The 15,662-nt window shown below is 41.7% G+C and overlaps 2 protein-coding genes across 8 annotated transcripts in view; one reads left to right on the top strand and one right to left on the bottom strand.

The window, feature by feature from the left end:
* Nucleotides 1–5,351, top strand: part of agap1 (ArfGAP with GTPase domain, ankyrin repeat and PH domain 1) — a 62,571-nt gene extending 57,220 nt beyond the window's left edge. For all 7 annotated transcript variants that reach the window (XM_077712044.1, XM_077712035.1, XM_077712026.1 and 4 more), the window contains 2 exons: nt 1,326–1,581; nt 2,984–5,351. In XM_077712044.1, coding sequence (XP_077568170.1) covers nt 1,326–1,581; nt 2,984–3,193 — 466 coding nt within the window. In that variant the 3' untranslated portion in view covers nt 3,194–5,351. The remainder of the gene's footprint in view (nt 1–1,325; nt 1,582–2,983) is intronic.
* A 1,620-nt stretch (nt 5,352–6,971) lies between these two features.
* Nucleotides 6,972–9,607, bottom strand: gbx2 (gastrulation brain homeobox 2). The gene is made up of 2 exons (XM_077712058.1): nt 8,856–9,607; nt 6,972–7,857 (listed from the first exon to the last, which is right to left on the bottom strand). Exons 1-2 carry the CDS (start codon nt 9,325–9,327, stop codon nt 7,328–7,330), a joined length of 1,002 nt encoding a protein of 333 aa, XP_077568184.1. The 5' UTR covers nt 9,328–9,607; the 3' UTR covers nt 6,972–7,327.
* Between the last annotated feature and the right edge of the window lie 6,055 nt (nt 9,608–15,662).

Here is a 15,662-nt window from a genome sequence, read left to right as displayed (position 1 = left end):
TTCAGCTACCGCGAACTCAGAGCTTTGCTGATTTTTTTTTGGGGGGGGGAATACAAATATTACATTGAAACAACATATTTTACAGTTTTTTTGTTATAACATGAATTTCACTCTCTCTACCCGTATTCTATATGGTGTACTGTATACGAGGGGTAATTTCTTTTTTAAATTAATTTAAAAAAAAATAAAAAAAACAAAAAACTTTTTTTTTTAATTAAATTCAAATTAAGCATTTTTGAAGGGGAATCCCTACTTCGCGGATATTCACTTATCGCGGGTGGTCCCGGTCCCCATTAACCTGCGATAACCGAGGGAACACTGTATTGTGTGTTGTGTATTTTTTAAGTTGTGTGACTGGGAAGAGGGATTGTGGCGTGGGCTGATAGGCGAGTGCCAAGACTTCTGATTTACACCTGTCGTATACGTCTTTTTGATTGCAAATAAACCAGTGAAAATATTCAGAAAGTCAGTGGTGTCCTTGTCGATGCTACAATACCTTTAATATGAAAAATGATGCTTTACTCTCCATCATTTCTGAGAGATGGATGGAAAGGGGAAAATTTATGAAAACGGACCAAATTAATTCATCATCTCAAAATGTATACTCATGCCCACTTCAACTCAAAATGTCACAATATTTCACCAACTATTTTTCATTTTTAAACAGTTCTGCTTTCTGAACATTTCTCTAACTGGCCAATTGAGTGATGTGTTCATGGGCTTCAGCGATTCAAGACCTTTAGTAAAGTAGTCGTAAAGAGGAAGAATAGAAATCTAACAAGTCAAAAGCTGGTAGTACATTGACCTCTCTTTGGGGAAGTTAACATGGAATCAATTCACACTCTTTAGCAGTGTCATTGTTAGCAGCCAGTTTAGGGTGAACTGTAGTCCGCTTTTTTCCCCAATGTCTGATGGCATAGGCTCCAGCACCCCGCGACCCTGACAAGAATAAGCAATGTTGACAAATAGATGGATGGAGAGACAAATCATTTTTCAATATCTTGTCATTTGGGGATAAAGATAAAAAATATAGACTACACAACAATTGGCAGGCTCAGTGTTGTCTCATTATCCCCAGCAGGCACATGTTTTCTTAAAGGGGGAAAGCTCAATATGCCCGCCCTCACACTAATCCCAAGGGTTTGAATGAATGGCTGTTTACATGGTAGGATTTGGGCACATAATCACAGCCAACTTCAACAAATAGTCAAATTTAGATGGGTAACAATGGTGTCCGCAATCACTCTGTCTTTCTTTTCGTAAGAGGGCGGGATATCCCGCACGGGCATGACATTAATCTGCCGTTTCTCGCTGTGTCTCAACAGGGAGGAACGCGAGCGCTGGATCCGGGCCAAGTACGAGCAACGCGTGTTTTTGCCGTCGCTGCCGTGCGCCGAGCTTTCCCTTGGCCAACAGCTGTTGAGGGCCACTGTGGAGGAAGATCTGCGCGCCGTGGTGCTGCTACTGGCGCACGGCTCCAGGCAGCAGGTCAACGAGACCTGCGGCGAGGGAGACGGACGCAACGCACTGCACTTGGGCAGCCGCAAAGGCAATGTAGTCATCACACAGCTTCTCATCTGGGTAAGTTATCAGTTATCACAGCTAATGCAAATACCCTCGAACTGTGGGCCCAGCCCCCCTTTTGCCAAAGCATTATAGACAAACATAAATAGAGCTGGCGCGCCAGAATGCTGAAAATAAAATAAAAAGTTCTTTCAATCAAACTGGTTGGTTCCCATGGCGATGGGAACAGTTATTTGCATCCAACTCATATTTACTGATTATAGTACATTCTTTAACACATTGTTTTAAAATATAAAAGTGTTCTTCCTTTGACAAATAAAGATAAAAAGACAAATTCTGGTAAATTATACCATTATATTATATAAATATTTTCATAAATATTCAGAATTGGGGAAGAAATGCTGCAATACCAAAATCAATGCCACTTCATCATTGACTTAAAGTGCAAGCCGCAGTTATTTAAATGATACTACTCTTTAACTGAAAAGCATGTTGCAGGCTTTATTTTCTGTAGGTATGTAACATATCTGGAAAAACATAGAAAACACTGTTAAATGTTCAAATTTAAGAAAAGTTTTCATCAGTAATGTTAAAATACATTTTCTTTTTGTTATTGCAATAATCAAGTGTTACTCCTGAGTCCTTGAAACAAATTTGGAGGGGAAAAATGATATTTCTGCCATGTTTATTATTAACATTAAAATAGGATTAAAATGTACAAAGACTAAATATAGAACAAAGTAGTAGGCAATATTTGTATACTTTGTCTCGGTCTGGTTCAGGTGTTATTGTGTGCATCCAAGCACAATGAATCTTAGTTCATAAATTGAATAAACATAGATTTATTTTTTTCTGATGTGTACTCGTTAAGAAAATGTGAATAAAAGCTAGCATTTTTAGGAAGTGGTCATGCAACATAAGGGCAGACCCACTCACGTTGCAGCTCTTATTTTAACTAATCAAACAGGAGTATCCCACAATGACCACTCTTCCTCGGGACGCCCTTTATACTTACTGTATTTTCACGACTATAAGGCGCATTATAAGGGGCACCCTCAACGAATGACATTTTTTCCCATATATAAGGCACACTGCCTGTTTTGGAGAAAATTTAAGACTTTTAAGTGCGCCTTATAGTCGTGATATGCATATTTAACAGTATTGTTTCAGTTCAGGCGCTAGTCTTTTTTTAATATCCGACAGTGGTGGTTTTTCGCTTTCTGTTTTCTGTTTTTTTCCATATATAAGGCGCACTGTTTATTTTGGAGAAAATTTAAGACTTTTAAGTGCGCCTTATAGTCGTGAAAATACGGTATATAAATAGGCATATGTGAAATAATTCATTTGAATGTGAATAAAATTAGAAAATTGCTCACTCAAACAATTTTTGGAAACATCTTTCAGATGAAGTCCAGTCTTTCATTCTTTTCTTTTCAACTTTTTGTCCATCTACCCGCAGTACGGCGTGGATCTGATGGCGAGGGACACCCACGGCAACAGCGCCCTGGCGTACGCCCGGCAGGCCAACAGCCAGGAGTGCGTGGACACGCTGACACAGTACGGCTGCCCTGACGAACGCTACCCGCTCATGGCCACGCCCAACTTGTCGCGCCGTAACGCCAACCGCAACAACAGCTGCAGCAGCGCGGGCAGCGGGGCTTTCATTTGAAGCCTCATTTGGGAGAAGAAGAAGCCAACTCTTTTCTTTCGGGAACCGATCACTACCTGCCGCGACTCTGGACGAGCGCGAAAAGTACCCAAAGCATGCTGGGTAACGTACTGGGTGACGTTCACCTCAGACTCATGACGGCTGGCGTCCTCGTCCTTCTCTCTCTCTTCTCACGCTACAAGGCCAGTTTTCTCTCAGGCAGCGTCACTTTCCCGGCCCGAGCATATCGTTAAGCATACGTAGTTCGGACTTTTGTGAACTAATTTACTACCCGTGTTAAATGTGACAACAGGCTCAGGGACACGGTCAGTCAGAACGTCTCAAATTTGAGGACTCACCAAAGTCTCCGCTTGACTCGGACTTAACGAACGTGACCATTTCAGTTTTCAAACACCTTCTCCAAGCTGGAGCCACAGTGTGGAAAGAAGCAAGGATTTTCAAAGAGTGCTTTTGGAATGGGGGATTTTGAATGTGTTGTGAATTCGTGCAAGAACAGAGTGGGGGTATAGGGAGTGCAACGTGTGAATACAGTATGTTATGATTAAGAAAAATGATGATGCTAATGGCGGCCGATGAGTTGAGACTTTTTGTGACTTCCTCCCACGTCTGCTTAAAGACGTTTGTTCGTGTCCAAACAGCTCCTGAGCGAGCAGAAAGTCCGAAGAAATCAAAGGGAAGGAAATGCTATAACCACTTCTAACTCATTTAAACGCCACTTGCAAAGACCGTCCGTTACTTTAACGCTCATAATGAGGTCACATAATTTGTTGTCCAATTGTATAAAAAAGGGAAACTCGCTTCTCCAGGTGTTTTTTACACCAGGAACTCGTAAGCTCCCCTCCGTTTTTCATCTTTAAACTCGGAAAGATGTTTTTTTTTTTGTTCCTCTTGTGCGAATAGTTGAAAGATAATGTTGTTGTTCTCCTTGACTGAAAGCGGTGCTGATTTTTTTTTTCACCCCACTGCTTCAAGTTAGACCTCGCTCGAAAACGAGGACTATTTATTTATTTACACTCTTTCTACTTTGGCTTGACAGTGTCGAGGCTGCCTTCGGGAAGGCCGGCACTTGAAAAGCGAGGCTGTATTAGTGGATGATTGAGGGCTACAAAATATGCTAATTTGTGTGGCATATCTCATTGATTTGACTGAATGTGCGGTTAGTTCGCTGTGTTTTCTCACTACATGTCGGTCTGCCAACCTCTTTCACATTTGTATGAAACTTTAGCTGGATACACGCCTTCCAATTTTGAATAGGAAATGAATATGGGCTTGCCATTGACAGCGATAGACATCCAATCTGCAGACTGTGAGGGCAAAAGCGATTATTTGGAAGAGTTTTTCCTTGTCAAAATGGTCTGGATGTTTATTCTTGTCAGTGGCAATGAGTCAGATAATCACTCTGCGTGTATCTAAGCTTTTTTTAAAAGAAAAAAAAATACTTTCATCTTTGCCTTTTGTTGTGACACACCTGCCTTCGTTCAATCTGTGTTTGTGTAAACCTCATGATTATTTCCCCTGAAACAAAATTATTTTGTCATATTTTTATGACACATGCTATTTTATTTATGACATAAATGCACTAAATTCACTCAGCATTAGCCTTGAGGCTTCTTGCTGTTATTTACATTTTAGCCAAGGTTAGCAGCGGTTGGCTTGAAATTTCCCCAAATATTTTCAGTAGCCATTTAAAAAAAAATTCAAGGCTAGCATGGGTTAAAAAAACAATAAATAGATGAAAAATGAAAGCATTCAATCAGGAAAAAAAAAAAAATTCTGTGGTTTAGTTTTCACATGAGCTAACGTGAGAGTTTTTACTCTCAAAACTGATTAGCGGCTAGTGGTTGGCTTGAATTTTTGCAGTACAACCGATTTTCTTTTGTTTTTAAGCTCTGTAAAATGTCATGACAAGTGAAAACAAAAAGGAAAAGAAAAGTTTAGTTAAGTTTTAAGGTAAACTAACATGAGAGTTGTTCCCCTCTACCACTCATTCAAGTCCATCCTTGTTTTTAATATTCTTATTTCTTGTTCGGACACATTGATGTTCTTGTGCTTCTAATTATTATTATTATAATTATTGTTTAGTTGGATGTACAGTAAGATAAAACAGAGTCTTGACTGTAATTTCTCTTTTCAATAAAGACCAGAATGATGCTCACTATCTTTCGATTCATTTCAAAATCTGTTTATGTACATTGTTTTGATGCACATACATTTCCCACCAGGGGGCAGTAGAATACAGATGGACACGGAAATAGTTTGTCCTCTCTTCATAGAGGATAAAGAATACATGCTTACATGTTAGGTCATTCTATGTACTAATTGCCAATATTTGTCTTCAGTTTTACATTAAACCTTGAGTGGGCAGCATGTCAGCCTCACAGCTTTGGGGTCCTGGGTTCGAATCCAGTCCCCTCCACCTGCGTGGAGTTTGGATGTTCTCCCCGGGCCTGCATGGGTTTCCTCCGGGTACTCCGGTTTACTCCCACATTCCAAAAACATGCATGGTAGGCTGATTGGACACTCTAAACTGCCCCTAGGCATGAGTGTGTGCGTGAATGGTTGTCCGCCTCTTTGTGCCCTGTGATCGTCTAGCCACCGATAAAGGGTGTCCTCTGCCTCCAACCTGAACTCAGCTGAGATAGGCTCCAGCACCCCCCACGACCATGATGCGGGTAAAGTTGTTTAGAAAAGGAATGAATGACTGAATTAAACCTGAGGTGGGATTGGTCAAAAACAGTCTGGATACCCCAAATTTATTGTCTGCCAAATTCCACCAGGTTGTAAAGTGAGTCAGGTTCAGGGTCCATTAAATGCTTATTTTGTATAGTCAAAGTAGGATAGCAAAAAAGGGAGGCAGTATTTTGAAAGGTTCGTAAGTAGGGTTACTTGTATCGTTGTGATTGAGTGAAGCTGTGAAATGGGAAATAAATGATCATGTTTCTGTACTTTTGCCTGTTCAAATTAGATTGGACGTCAAAACCTCTCAATGGTAGCCAATCATACTGATGTCTTTGCTTGATTACTCCCATTTTTAAAATAAGCACGTCACATGTTAAATCCTAAACTTTGTTGCATATATTTATTTAACTGAACAAATGAATCCATGTGTTTAGCAACATCATTAGGATGCAACTATTTAAGTATATTTGTCTTAGATATTTTTGTCACCCAGAAATGACAACGTCTTCTCTTCCAATGGAAAAAAAGTATTTTAATTATTATTAAGTATTACAGTGGGGAACCAAATAATATCCAAAACTTAAATTGCATGTGATTGTAATATATAACTATGTCTGTCACCTTCAAGCACCTTATTTTGAAACGTTTTAATTGTATGGAATGGAATTTATTTTGAAATTCACACGCTTCTGTATTGTTGTCTGTTTGAACTTTAACTCGTAAATCTTTCATCAATTTCATATTTTAATTATGCATTCGGAATAATTACAAAAAACAAAAATATGTTGGATTTTTTTAAAAATGTACCTTGATATAAAATCGATTCTCTCGTGTTGAGGCAGGTTAATTGTAATTGGGTGAAATTAGCAAAAACACACCATCAATTGAATGGACATAATTTAATCAATCATCAATTAGTTTGATGAATTCATATCTGGGGTGGAATAAGTCAGAAGCGTTTTTTGATTTTTTTTCGGGCCTTTAGAGCCGATGGCCTTCACAATGTATCTCTTTAACTGTATATTTCTATTTTTTAACTTAGAAATTGCTGCAATTCGAAAGCTAAAATCGTTTGCGAATAGAGGAAAAAACAAGAGACTACATTGACACGTATTTAATAATTGTCACTGGAAGCCACTGAGCACACTTGATTTAAATAAACTAGCAACGTCTTGGGGGGCAAAAAAATGAAAAGCGGCGAAATCTCGTAGCAAAAAAAATGATTTTTTTTTTTACTGATACGCAGTCACTTCAAATCGATCATTATTGTCCTTTTTGTCATTAATGAATTGATTGAAATCCAAATGCACTTACGCGTGTACATTTGTTGACTTTGAAGCTTTGGCCTGGTCCTTTTTGTCTGTTTGTTTGTTTTTGTTTGTTTGTTTGAAGAGAGCCGATTAATCGAGTGTTCATGTGCACCAACGCGCAGCGTGATGGTCTCTCTCTCTCTTTTTAGGGTCGGCTCTGCTCCAGCTGCTGGTGCTGACTTCTTATCGCAAAGCGGCTGACGTGCACCGGAATCGGAACCACGATTTTGGGATTCCGGGAGGGTTCTCCAGACTTGTTGTTGACGTTCCCGGCTTTGACTCGTTTCCACTTAGCACGCCGGTTCTGGAACCAGATCTTGACCTGCACCTCGCTCAGCTTGAGCGCATGCGCAATCTGAGAGCGCTCGGTCAGCGACAGGTACTTTTTGCAGTGGAACTCTTTCTCCAGTTCCAAGAGCTGCTCGCTAGTGAAGGCGGTCCGCCGTCTGCGGTTCTTGCCTCCGCCGCCGCCACCAGGTGCACCGGAGCCGGAGCCGGGTACCGAGCCCGAACCGGCCGAACCGTGGAGGAGCAGGCCATCGTCCAGGGCGGCTGCTCCGGAGCCCAGCGTGTTGTCGTCCGAGCTGTAGTCGCCGTCACTGTCCATGGAGAAACTCTCGTCTCTGCGCGTGCAATCGTCCTCTTTGGACTCCTCCGGATTTGCGTGTCCTCGCGCTGCTAAGGGAGGGAGGGAACAACACACACATAGTTTGAGACTAAAAACAAATTATTTTTTATTTTTATGATCCATTCCACCAATTATTCCAACGCGAATATAACCCCCCGCGATCCCTTGTGAGGATAAGGCAGTTCCGAAAATGAATGAATGAATACTAATTACAATAGTCATGACTATTAACTTCAATGTGGCTACAGGCCTCGACCAGTGGGGAGAAAAGGGATATTTTAATTTAATTCATTAAGAATTAATTTAATATGACTACAATTCTGCAGTGTGGCGTCATTTCACTTTTTCATGAAAATTAAAAATCAGTTTAAGACATTGTAAATTCCCACTCTGCCATTGACGGCGATAGACGTCCAGTCAGGAGGTCGACGTGGATTCCACGTCTATCACCGTCAATGGCAGCTTTTGTGTTAAAAAAATAGAAAACTGATGTTTTAATAAAAAATAAAGAGGGTTTTTTTGCGCATATAAGGCGGATTGGACGTCTACATCCACCATTAAAATGATTTTAAATCAAAATAAAGAGAGCTATTTAACGTGCTTCATAAATGGATGCTTACTTTCATGGGCCGTCAGTGCGTATAAAATTATTAGGTTCAGAATTTAGGAAAATATTTTTCCTTGTGCAAGACAAATGGACACAATTTGCAGTCAAAGGTAAGCGATTTTTAAATCTTTTTTAGGACAAATTATGGCCAAAATTTGTTGGACCTTCTATAGCTGTCAAGCACTGTTTTAAAAAGAAGTAATGTAAAATCAATTTTAAAATGAGAACATTTTTTTGTGTTGCGAAAATGAATTGAACGTATATGCTCGTCAATGGCAGCCATTGAGTTAGAACTGATGTGATTCAGCAAAATAAAACCGGCTGATAATATCAATTGGACATCCATGGCCAATGACTTCATCATGCACATTACAATCACTTTTTTTTTTTCATTTAAGAAAAATATTTGAAGAATTTTTTGCCGATGACGACGCGTACCTGCAACTGTTTGCGCCGACGCCTCCGCGTCTTCCTTTGCCATTGCCGGAGCCAAACTCTTGGCGTCCTCGGCGTGCTTACGGCCCGCGTCCTGGTGCTGCTGTCCCGGGGAGAAACCTCCGGGGAGCGCGGCCATGAGCGTGGAGGTGAGCGCCAGGCTGGAGCAGAAGCCGCCTTGTAGCGCCGGGATGGGCAGGTGCGAGTGCGGGTGCGAGTGGGGGTGCGGGTGCGGATGGGGGTGTGGGTGTCCGGCTGGCCCCATGGAGGCTGGCGGCGGAGGAGGCGGCGGCGGTGGCGGCGGCGGCTGCAGCATCACCGAGCGGTACGGCATAAACATTGGGTAGCCGGTGTACACAAAGTGTCCCGGGCTGGGCGGTGGAGGCCCCCCGATGAGAGAGTCGATGCTGAAGGCGGAGCTGCTTCCCAGTGGCCGCTGCATCACCACGAACGGCGGGCCGGACGCCGCACTCATAAGGAAAGTGGTAGTCGGAAAACGAGCACTTTGCACGGCGACGGAGGGGCCAGGGAACCCCACTGGGTTCAGATCAGCCCGGGATGTGTTCGCTCGAGTCGCCGGGACGTTTGAGTTACGGAGGCGGCGATGCTTCAGGTGAGAGGAACGTAGACGCCTTCCATTGTCAACTTTTAGCAAGGTCCCCCCACCAAAGGCCTGAGAAAGCAGCGCGTTTTGTCCACACCGATGGCGTCCACGGACGTTTTGGCGATTCCCATTTGCGCTGCCCGCTGTTTAATTGTGCTGCCTCACGCTCCGCCCCTCGCCGATGCCGATTGGTTAAGAGCTATGACGACAGGTCTCGTCTCTGCGCTGCCGGACGGGTGACGTCAGATCATGTTGACATTCTCACACTACTTTGCTGACTGTATTGATATAGTAATGGGGAAAACGATCCATTTAACCCTTTCAAGCACGACGTATATGTATTTTTTTCCTCTTCATTTCATTTGGTTACATTCTGTAGGACAGTGGTCTTAAAGTGTTGCCCTCAGGACTACATTTCTCTGATACCCCTTTTTCAAAACATCAGTGTATTCCGGAATTTTACTCACATTCCAATGTGTGTATTCCGGAATTTTAACTCACATTCCAATGTGGGAATTCCGTAATGTGTGGTTTTCCTTACCAAACTAGCACACATGTTGAATACAGTATTTTTCTTCAAACATAATTTATGAGTGGTTTGCACGTTGGCCTCACAGCTCTGGGGTCCTGGGTTCAAATCCAGGCCATGTCCATCTGTGTGGAATTGGCATGTTTTCCACAGGCCTGCGTGGGTTTTCTCCAGGTACTCTGGTTTCCTCCCACATTCCAAAGACATGAATAGTAGGCTGATTGAACGCTCTAAATCGCCCCTAAGTATGAGAGTATGTGAGAGTGAATAGTTGTCTTCTCTTTCTGCTCTGCGATTCAGGTTGTTCTCCGCCTTGTGCTCGAAAGTCAGCTGGGATAGGCTCCAGCAACCCACACTTCTGAGGGGTAAGCAGTAATAGGAGGGATAGCCAATATACGAAGAGAAATGCAGTTCAAGAAAAGTTTTTCAACCCATTACGTCTCTACCAACAGATTAGAATGGGAGTCAGCAAAGAATGGTCACCAACGCTACATTATCATATGTACCCGCATGACCTATGACCCCGAGTGGATCTCCCGGTGGACGCCCCCTCTCCCTTGGTGGGCCGAGTCAAGGGCACGCTTGAACACCCCCTCCCCTCCCTCTCTCCGCCCTCTAGGGGTCACTGGGACACGATGTCATTAAAGGCGTCCTGATGTGTGGTGACATTAAATAGCAGTATTTTTCAATTAGCGCTGACAAATTCAATCAAAGTCGCATAGATTAGCAGGAACGAGCCCCGGCTCATTTACAGGCAATTTTAATTGCGCGGCCATTAGACGAGCAGAGCGCGGCCTCGCTCTCATTATCAATCATGCAAAGCATCAATAGTAAAAGGTTGGAAGGGAGGGGAGGGCCGGTGGGCGCGTGAGTGTAGGCGTGCGCGCATGGATGGCGTGCACGCCAACGCTCAGCTCCACTCTACACAGAAGCTAATAAATAGTCGCTTTTGTACTTATAAATTATCCAGTTTAATTAACAACAGGGATTATGATTGGACGATGATTTAATTAAACCTTTCCCGCATGCATGGAGAGCACTTCTTTCATCCATTACGGAAAAAAAAGGGGGGAAGGGGTGTTGTAGCGGGCTTGGCAGAGAGGACTGGGGGAGCAAATGGAGAAAAAAAACTAAAAGAAATGCTTATCTGGTGGTATCAATGACAAAGTAATGATTTACTAATTTCAAAACACATCATATCTTAAACTATTGTTCCCCATTGAAATGAATGGAGTTGGTATTAGTCTGTTCCAGACCCCAAGGGGAAATAAATAGCATTTTACAGTCATATTTTTGATTGTTTAAAAAACTAAAGTCACATTATCGGTGCAATTTTTGGATAAATCTTTTTGAGCAGGTCGGTAAACTCACTTTTGTCGCCTCATGTTGATTTGGGGTCATTTTTGGGCTATTTTCTGTTCATCAAGTCTGTTCTTTTTGATTTGTTGGGTCACTTCCTGTTGATTTTGAGAGATTTTGTTGATTTCACTTAACTTCATATTGATTTTGGGATATTTATGTTTCACTTTCAGTTCATAGTGGGCCAATCCTGGGTAACTCCCGGTGTCTTTTATCTTTTTTTAAGCATGTAAACAGTGGAATAAGGAAGGTGCATTTAGAAACACGATGTTTTGGGCCAATCCCACTTCTTGTTGATATGGAATCACTACCTGTTGATTCTGGGGCATCCTTCTTGATAATGGGTCACAAATCTGGGTCACTTTCTGCTGAATTCGGGGCATTTGCAGGAAGATTTTGTTGAGGAGAAGAAAAAAAAACATAAATAATGACCACCATTGTGAGTTTTACTTTCAATGTCGCCCACTAGAGATTTAATTGTGGGCAGGAGCATGATTTAATATTAGTGAGAGCCAGGGGTGACATTTTTCGGTTAAACAAAATGAACCCTGCAGTCAAATCACTCCAAAGGATCGATCAAGTATTTTTAGATGGAATTTTTCCCAAAAGCTTCTTCAAAAATTTGAAGTTGGACCAATTGAATTATGGGAAGTATCATTTTGAACATTTGAAATTTCAATTTTCCCTGTTTTTGTCCAGAAAAGACGTAGGTACTCAAACAGTCAGGCTGCTTATGTCAGAACGGAGCACAAAAATAAAACTAGACTGTGTGTTTCTAATTTTGCCCAGCCACTATCTTACCATTCCTGCCGTTTAAATCTCCAGCTAAATGGCATATTTGCTCATATCACTGCTTGTAAAGTGGCGAGGACGTGGCGGTAAAGCTATTAGGTAGCCCGACCCGCTTGATAGGAACGGATGCGTGAAGGGTTGGAATGGGGGGCGCGGCAGGGTGCGGGGGGTATAGTTCTTTGCCCTAAGCACCAGTTCAGCTTGACGCCATTCAGTGGAAAGAGTAGCAGTGGAGCACTATCAAACCTTTTCATCAGCTTTCAAATGCCAGGGTGCGTTTACTCACAAGCACGCCTCCTAAATGCCGCCACACACACGGCTAGAAAAAAAGCTTCAGGCGTTCAAATAAAGTGAGTCAAAAGTGCAGGTTTATTGTTGATGGGGAGTCTGAGCACAAACATGCATTTACAAAGTGCTCCTGGAGTCTCTTTTAGCCTTTCAGGTAAAAGAATAATGATCATTTTGCTGATTTTGAGGCTAATTACCCACTATGGATTAAGGCCCGATTGATTGGCAGTTGTTTCTTAAGATGATCGTGGTGTGGTGTGAAAATTATGGCGTTTTATCTATGACACATCACTAATAACAGTCTTTGTATCCATAGTAACACATAAGTAATGTGAACAAAGCAAACATCTGTGAATTAGATAATATAAGTTGCAAACACATCTGAAAAGTACTTTGGAATAAGAAATTCTACTTATTTTTTGGAATAACGAGGTCAAATATTTTTATTAATATTTTTTGTCTTGCCTGAGTCACACCAGCCAAAGAATACATACACAACGAAGAAGTCAAACTGGAGTGTATAAGTCTCATTTTTTTGGGAGGACTATTTTTCATTTGATCTCAAACCATAACAAACATACTATTTAAAATAACAATATTAAAATAGAGCAGAACAGGCCATTTTTATAGCAACCTTCCACAAGGCGTAATTGCTATCAACGCCATACATGAGACAACGATTAACTATGCTTAGAAAAGAAAGTCATTTATAGAGCAGAAAAAAACAATTATGCGAATCCGTGAAATATTTGGTGCACCTGGGAAGCAAATGTTGACAAGACCTGCAAGAACTTTAATATTGGAGGTGTAATGTTTTTTTTACGTTTTTAGGATTTACAAAACAGTCATTCAAATGCGAAATGAAAAAAAATCAGTGAAACCTACACTTTTGCGATTATGCTTAAGATCATTGACGTGTAAATGTGGGCTCCCATTCACGTCACTGAAAAGTAGAGATTTAAAATAAAACATCAGTTCTCCCCTGCTTTGCCCAATTATAGGGCGCCTGATAATTACTGTGGGAATGGTGGTGGATTTGTGTCTCATAAATCACTATTTCCTAAACTTGATTGAGCCAAAGCACGTTCTACGTTAGGAAAATCTCATATATGTCCAAACCAAAATTGTAAGGAAATCCACATACTGCATCTGAAATATTGAATATCTGAACTCAGTTTCTTCAAAAATATCAAACTTTTTCTCTGTAAAATGCAGATCCGCTGCCTTATTTTTCTAGATATGATTCAACCTTAACTGCGGACAATGTATGGCAGTTGTTTGAGTGGCGGTGACACAGCTGGTCGTGGTCGTGTCGATATATCCATCAAACACTGCAACTTTCCAAAAAGCAACATGCAGGTGTGCATTGTCCTCAATGACTATTTTTACGCTTAGAACACAGCCGGCCCTCCTCTTTAGGCACAAGCATGTCTAGGCACTCTGTTCCACTTTTGACCATTGGCAGGTATAAGTATACACTAGCACCCGTGTTAAACCCAACGAATTAGAAGCATCCATGACCAAGACAGACATCAGTTTAAGTGTCCAGACACTGTTTGAGCCACTTTGAGTGTATAAGTTAATTAGATCTCAACTTGTCTCAAACACTTGTTATCCAATTATCACCCCCAGCCTCCATCGGACCAATGGGACGTGAGGAACCGGCAGCTAAAATTGGGTTAGCGTCCCCTCGTCCCGCTGACTTCCGCTGATGTGATTTCCGGATGAAAGGTCGCCTTGTTTTGCAGACTTTTCTCAGAAAAGACATCTGAAAGCTGCAGGTGACTCCTAACCACGAGACCATTTTCTGTTAACAAGGTTGCTCACACTCGGGCTTCTAGAAGAAATGTCCACGGGCGCCTTAACCCCCAGACGTTGACTCGGGCCTTTGATGCAACGGAGAGCGCCGCGCTGAGAACTAGGCGAGCGCAGGCGTCCCCTCACCGCGTCCAACGTCATTAGTCGGGAAAGTGACGATAGGGCCGCCGCTAATGAGCCCTGGTGGCATAATTAGCGGCGAGCCGAGCACTCGGCCTGCTGCTCGCGGCTAATGGAGTGAACAAGGCGGAGAAGGAGCCATTAAGACGAGGTGTCGAGATTGGATCACCGTGTGAAACGTTCCAAATGGCGGCGTCATCTAGCCTAACTTGGATTACTCACCATTTTGTTCAACCAATTTTTCCTGGCTGGGTTTAAATCACAAGTTTCCAATTTGCTTTTAATGCCCTTTTAAAATTCAATATATACCTGAAGTAATTGTTTTTTTGTCTTTGATGAAACCAACCGTTGTCACGGTGCACCGGGCGATGTTAGGGTCAAGATCGAGAAATAAAATCTGAAATCGATCTCGATCTTCAGGTGTGACATATTCGAGTATATAAATAGGCATATGCAAAATAATTCATTTTGTAAAATCTCTATAAAATGTGGCAACTGTGGAAAATTGTAAAGCTAAACACACAAGACAATTACACATTTTTTGCACTAAAATACTAAATACAGTATTCCCTCGGTCATCGCGGTTAATGGGGGCCGGGACCACCTGCGATAAGTGAATTTCCGCGAAGTAGGGATGCCCCTTCAAAAATGCTTAATTTTAATTTAATTTTTTTTTTTTTACCCCACCTGTATACAGTACACCATATAGAATACGGGTAGAGAGAGTGAAATTCATGTTATAACAAAAAAAACCTGTCAGATATGTTGTCTCAATGTAACATTTGCATTTTTTTTCCCAAAAAAAACGCGTAGCTCTGAATCCGCGGTGGCTGAACCGCGAAGTAGCGAGGGAACACTGTATAAAGTTGTTTTTTGAAGCCTTGTAGGTTAATCCTAACATATAATGGCTAGTTAATGCAATTGCTTGAGAAAATTAGCATCTTGCTGCAATGAATATTGGAACACAAATGCATTGTATGACAAAAACTGTTTTTATCAACAGTCAGAAGGAAGTTATATCAACAAGTATTTCTTGCAGGAGGCACAGTATTCATTCATACAATGCTGGTAATTTAATGTTCCTTTGTAGGTCATATGTAAATAAAAATGTTAACTACTCTTACTCGTTGTATTATATAGGATTCTTTCCTAGTAAATAATCATAAAAAGATTTGAGATCTGCTGATTTGAGGAAGGATAAAATAACAATTATTTTCCTCACTAGGTCACCAAATCTAACTGGTACAATCCTGAGTACACTTGACGAGCAGCATTCCTTCGCCGCTATTGCCTTAGAATA

Source organism: Stigmatopora nigra, chromosome 1 (genome assembly GCF_051989575.1).
Source record: "Stigmatopora nigra isolate UIUO_SnigA chromosome 1, RoL_Snig_1.1, whole genome shotgun sequence".
In the NCBI taxonomy this organism is placed as follows: Eukaryota; Metazoa; Chordata; class Actinopteri; order Syngnathiformes; family Syngnathidae; genus Stigmatopora; species Stigmatopora nigra.
Note: the sequence above shows the minus strand (reverse complement) of the source record. Positions and strands in the feature narration are given on the sequence as shown.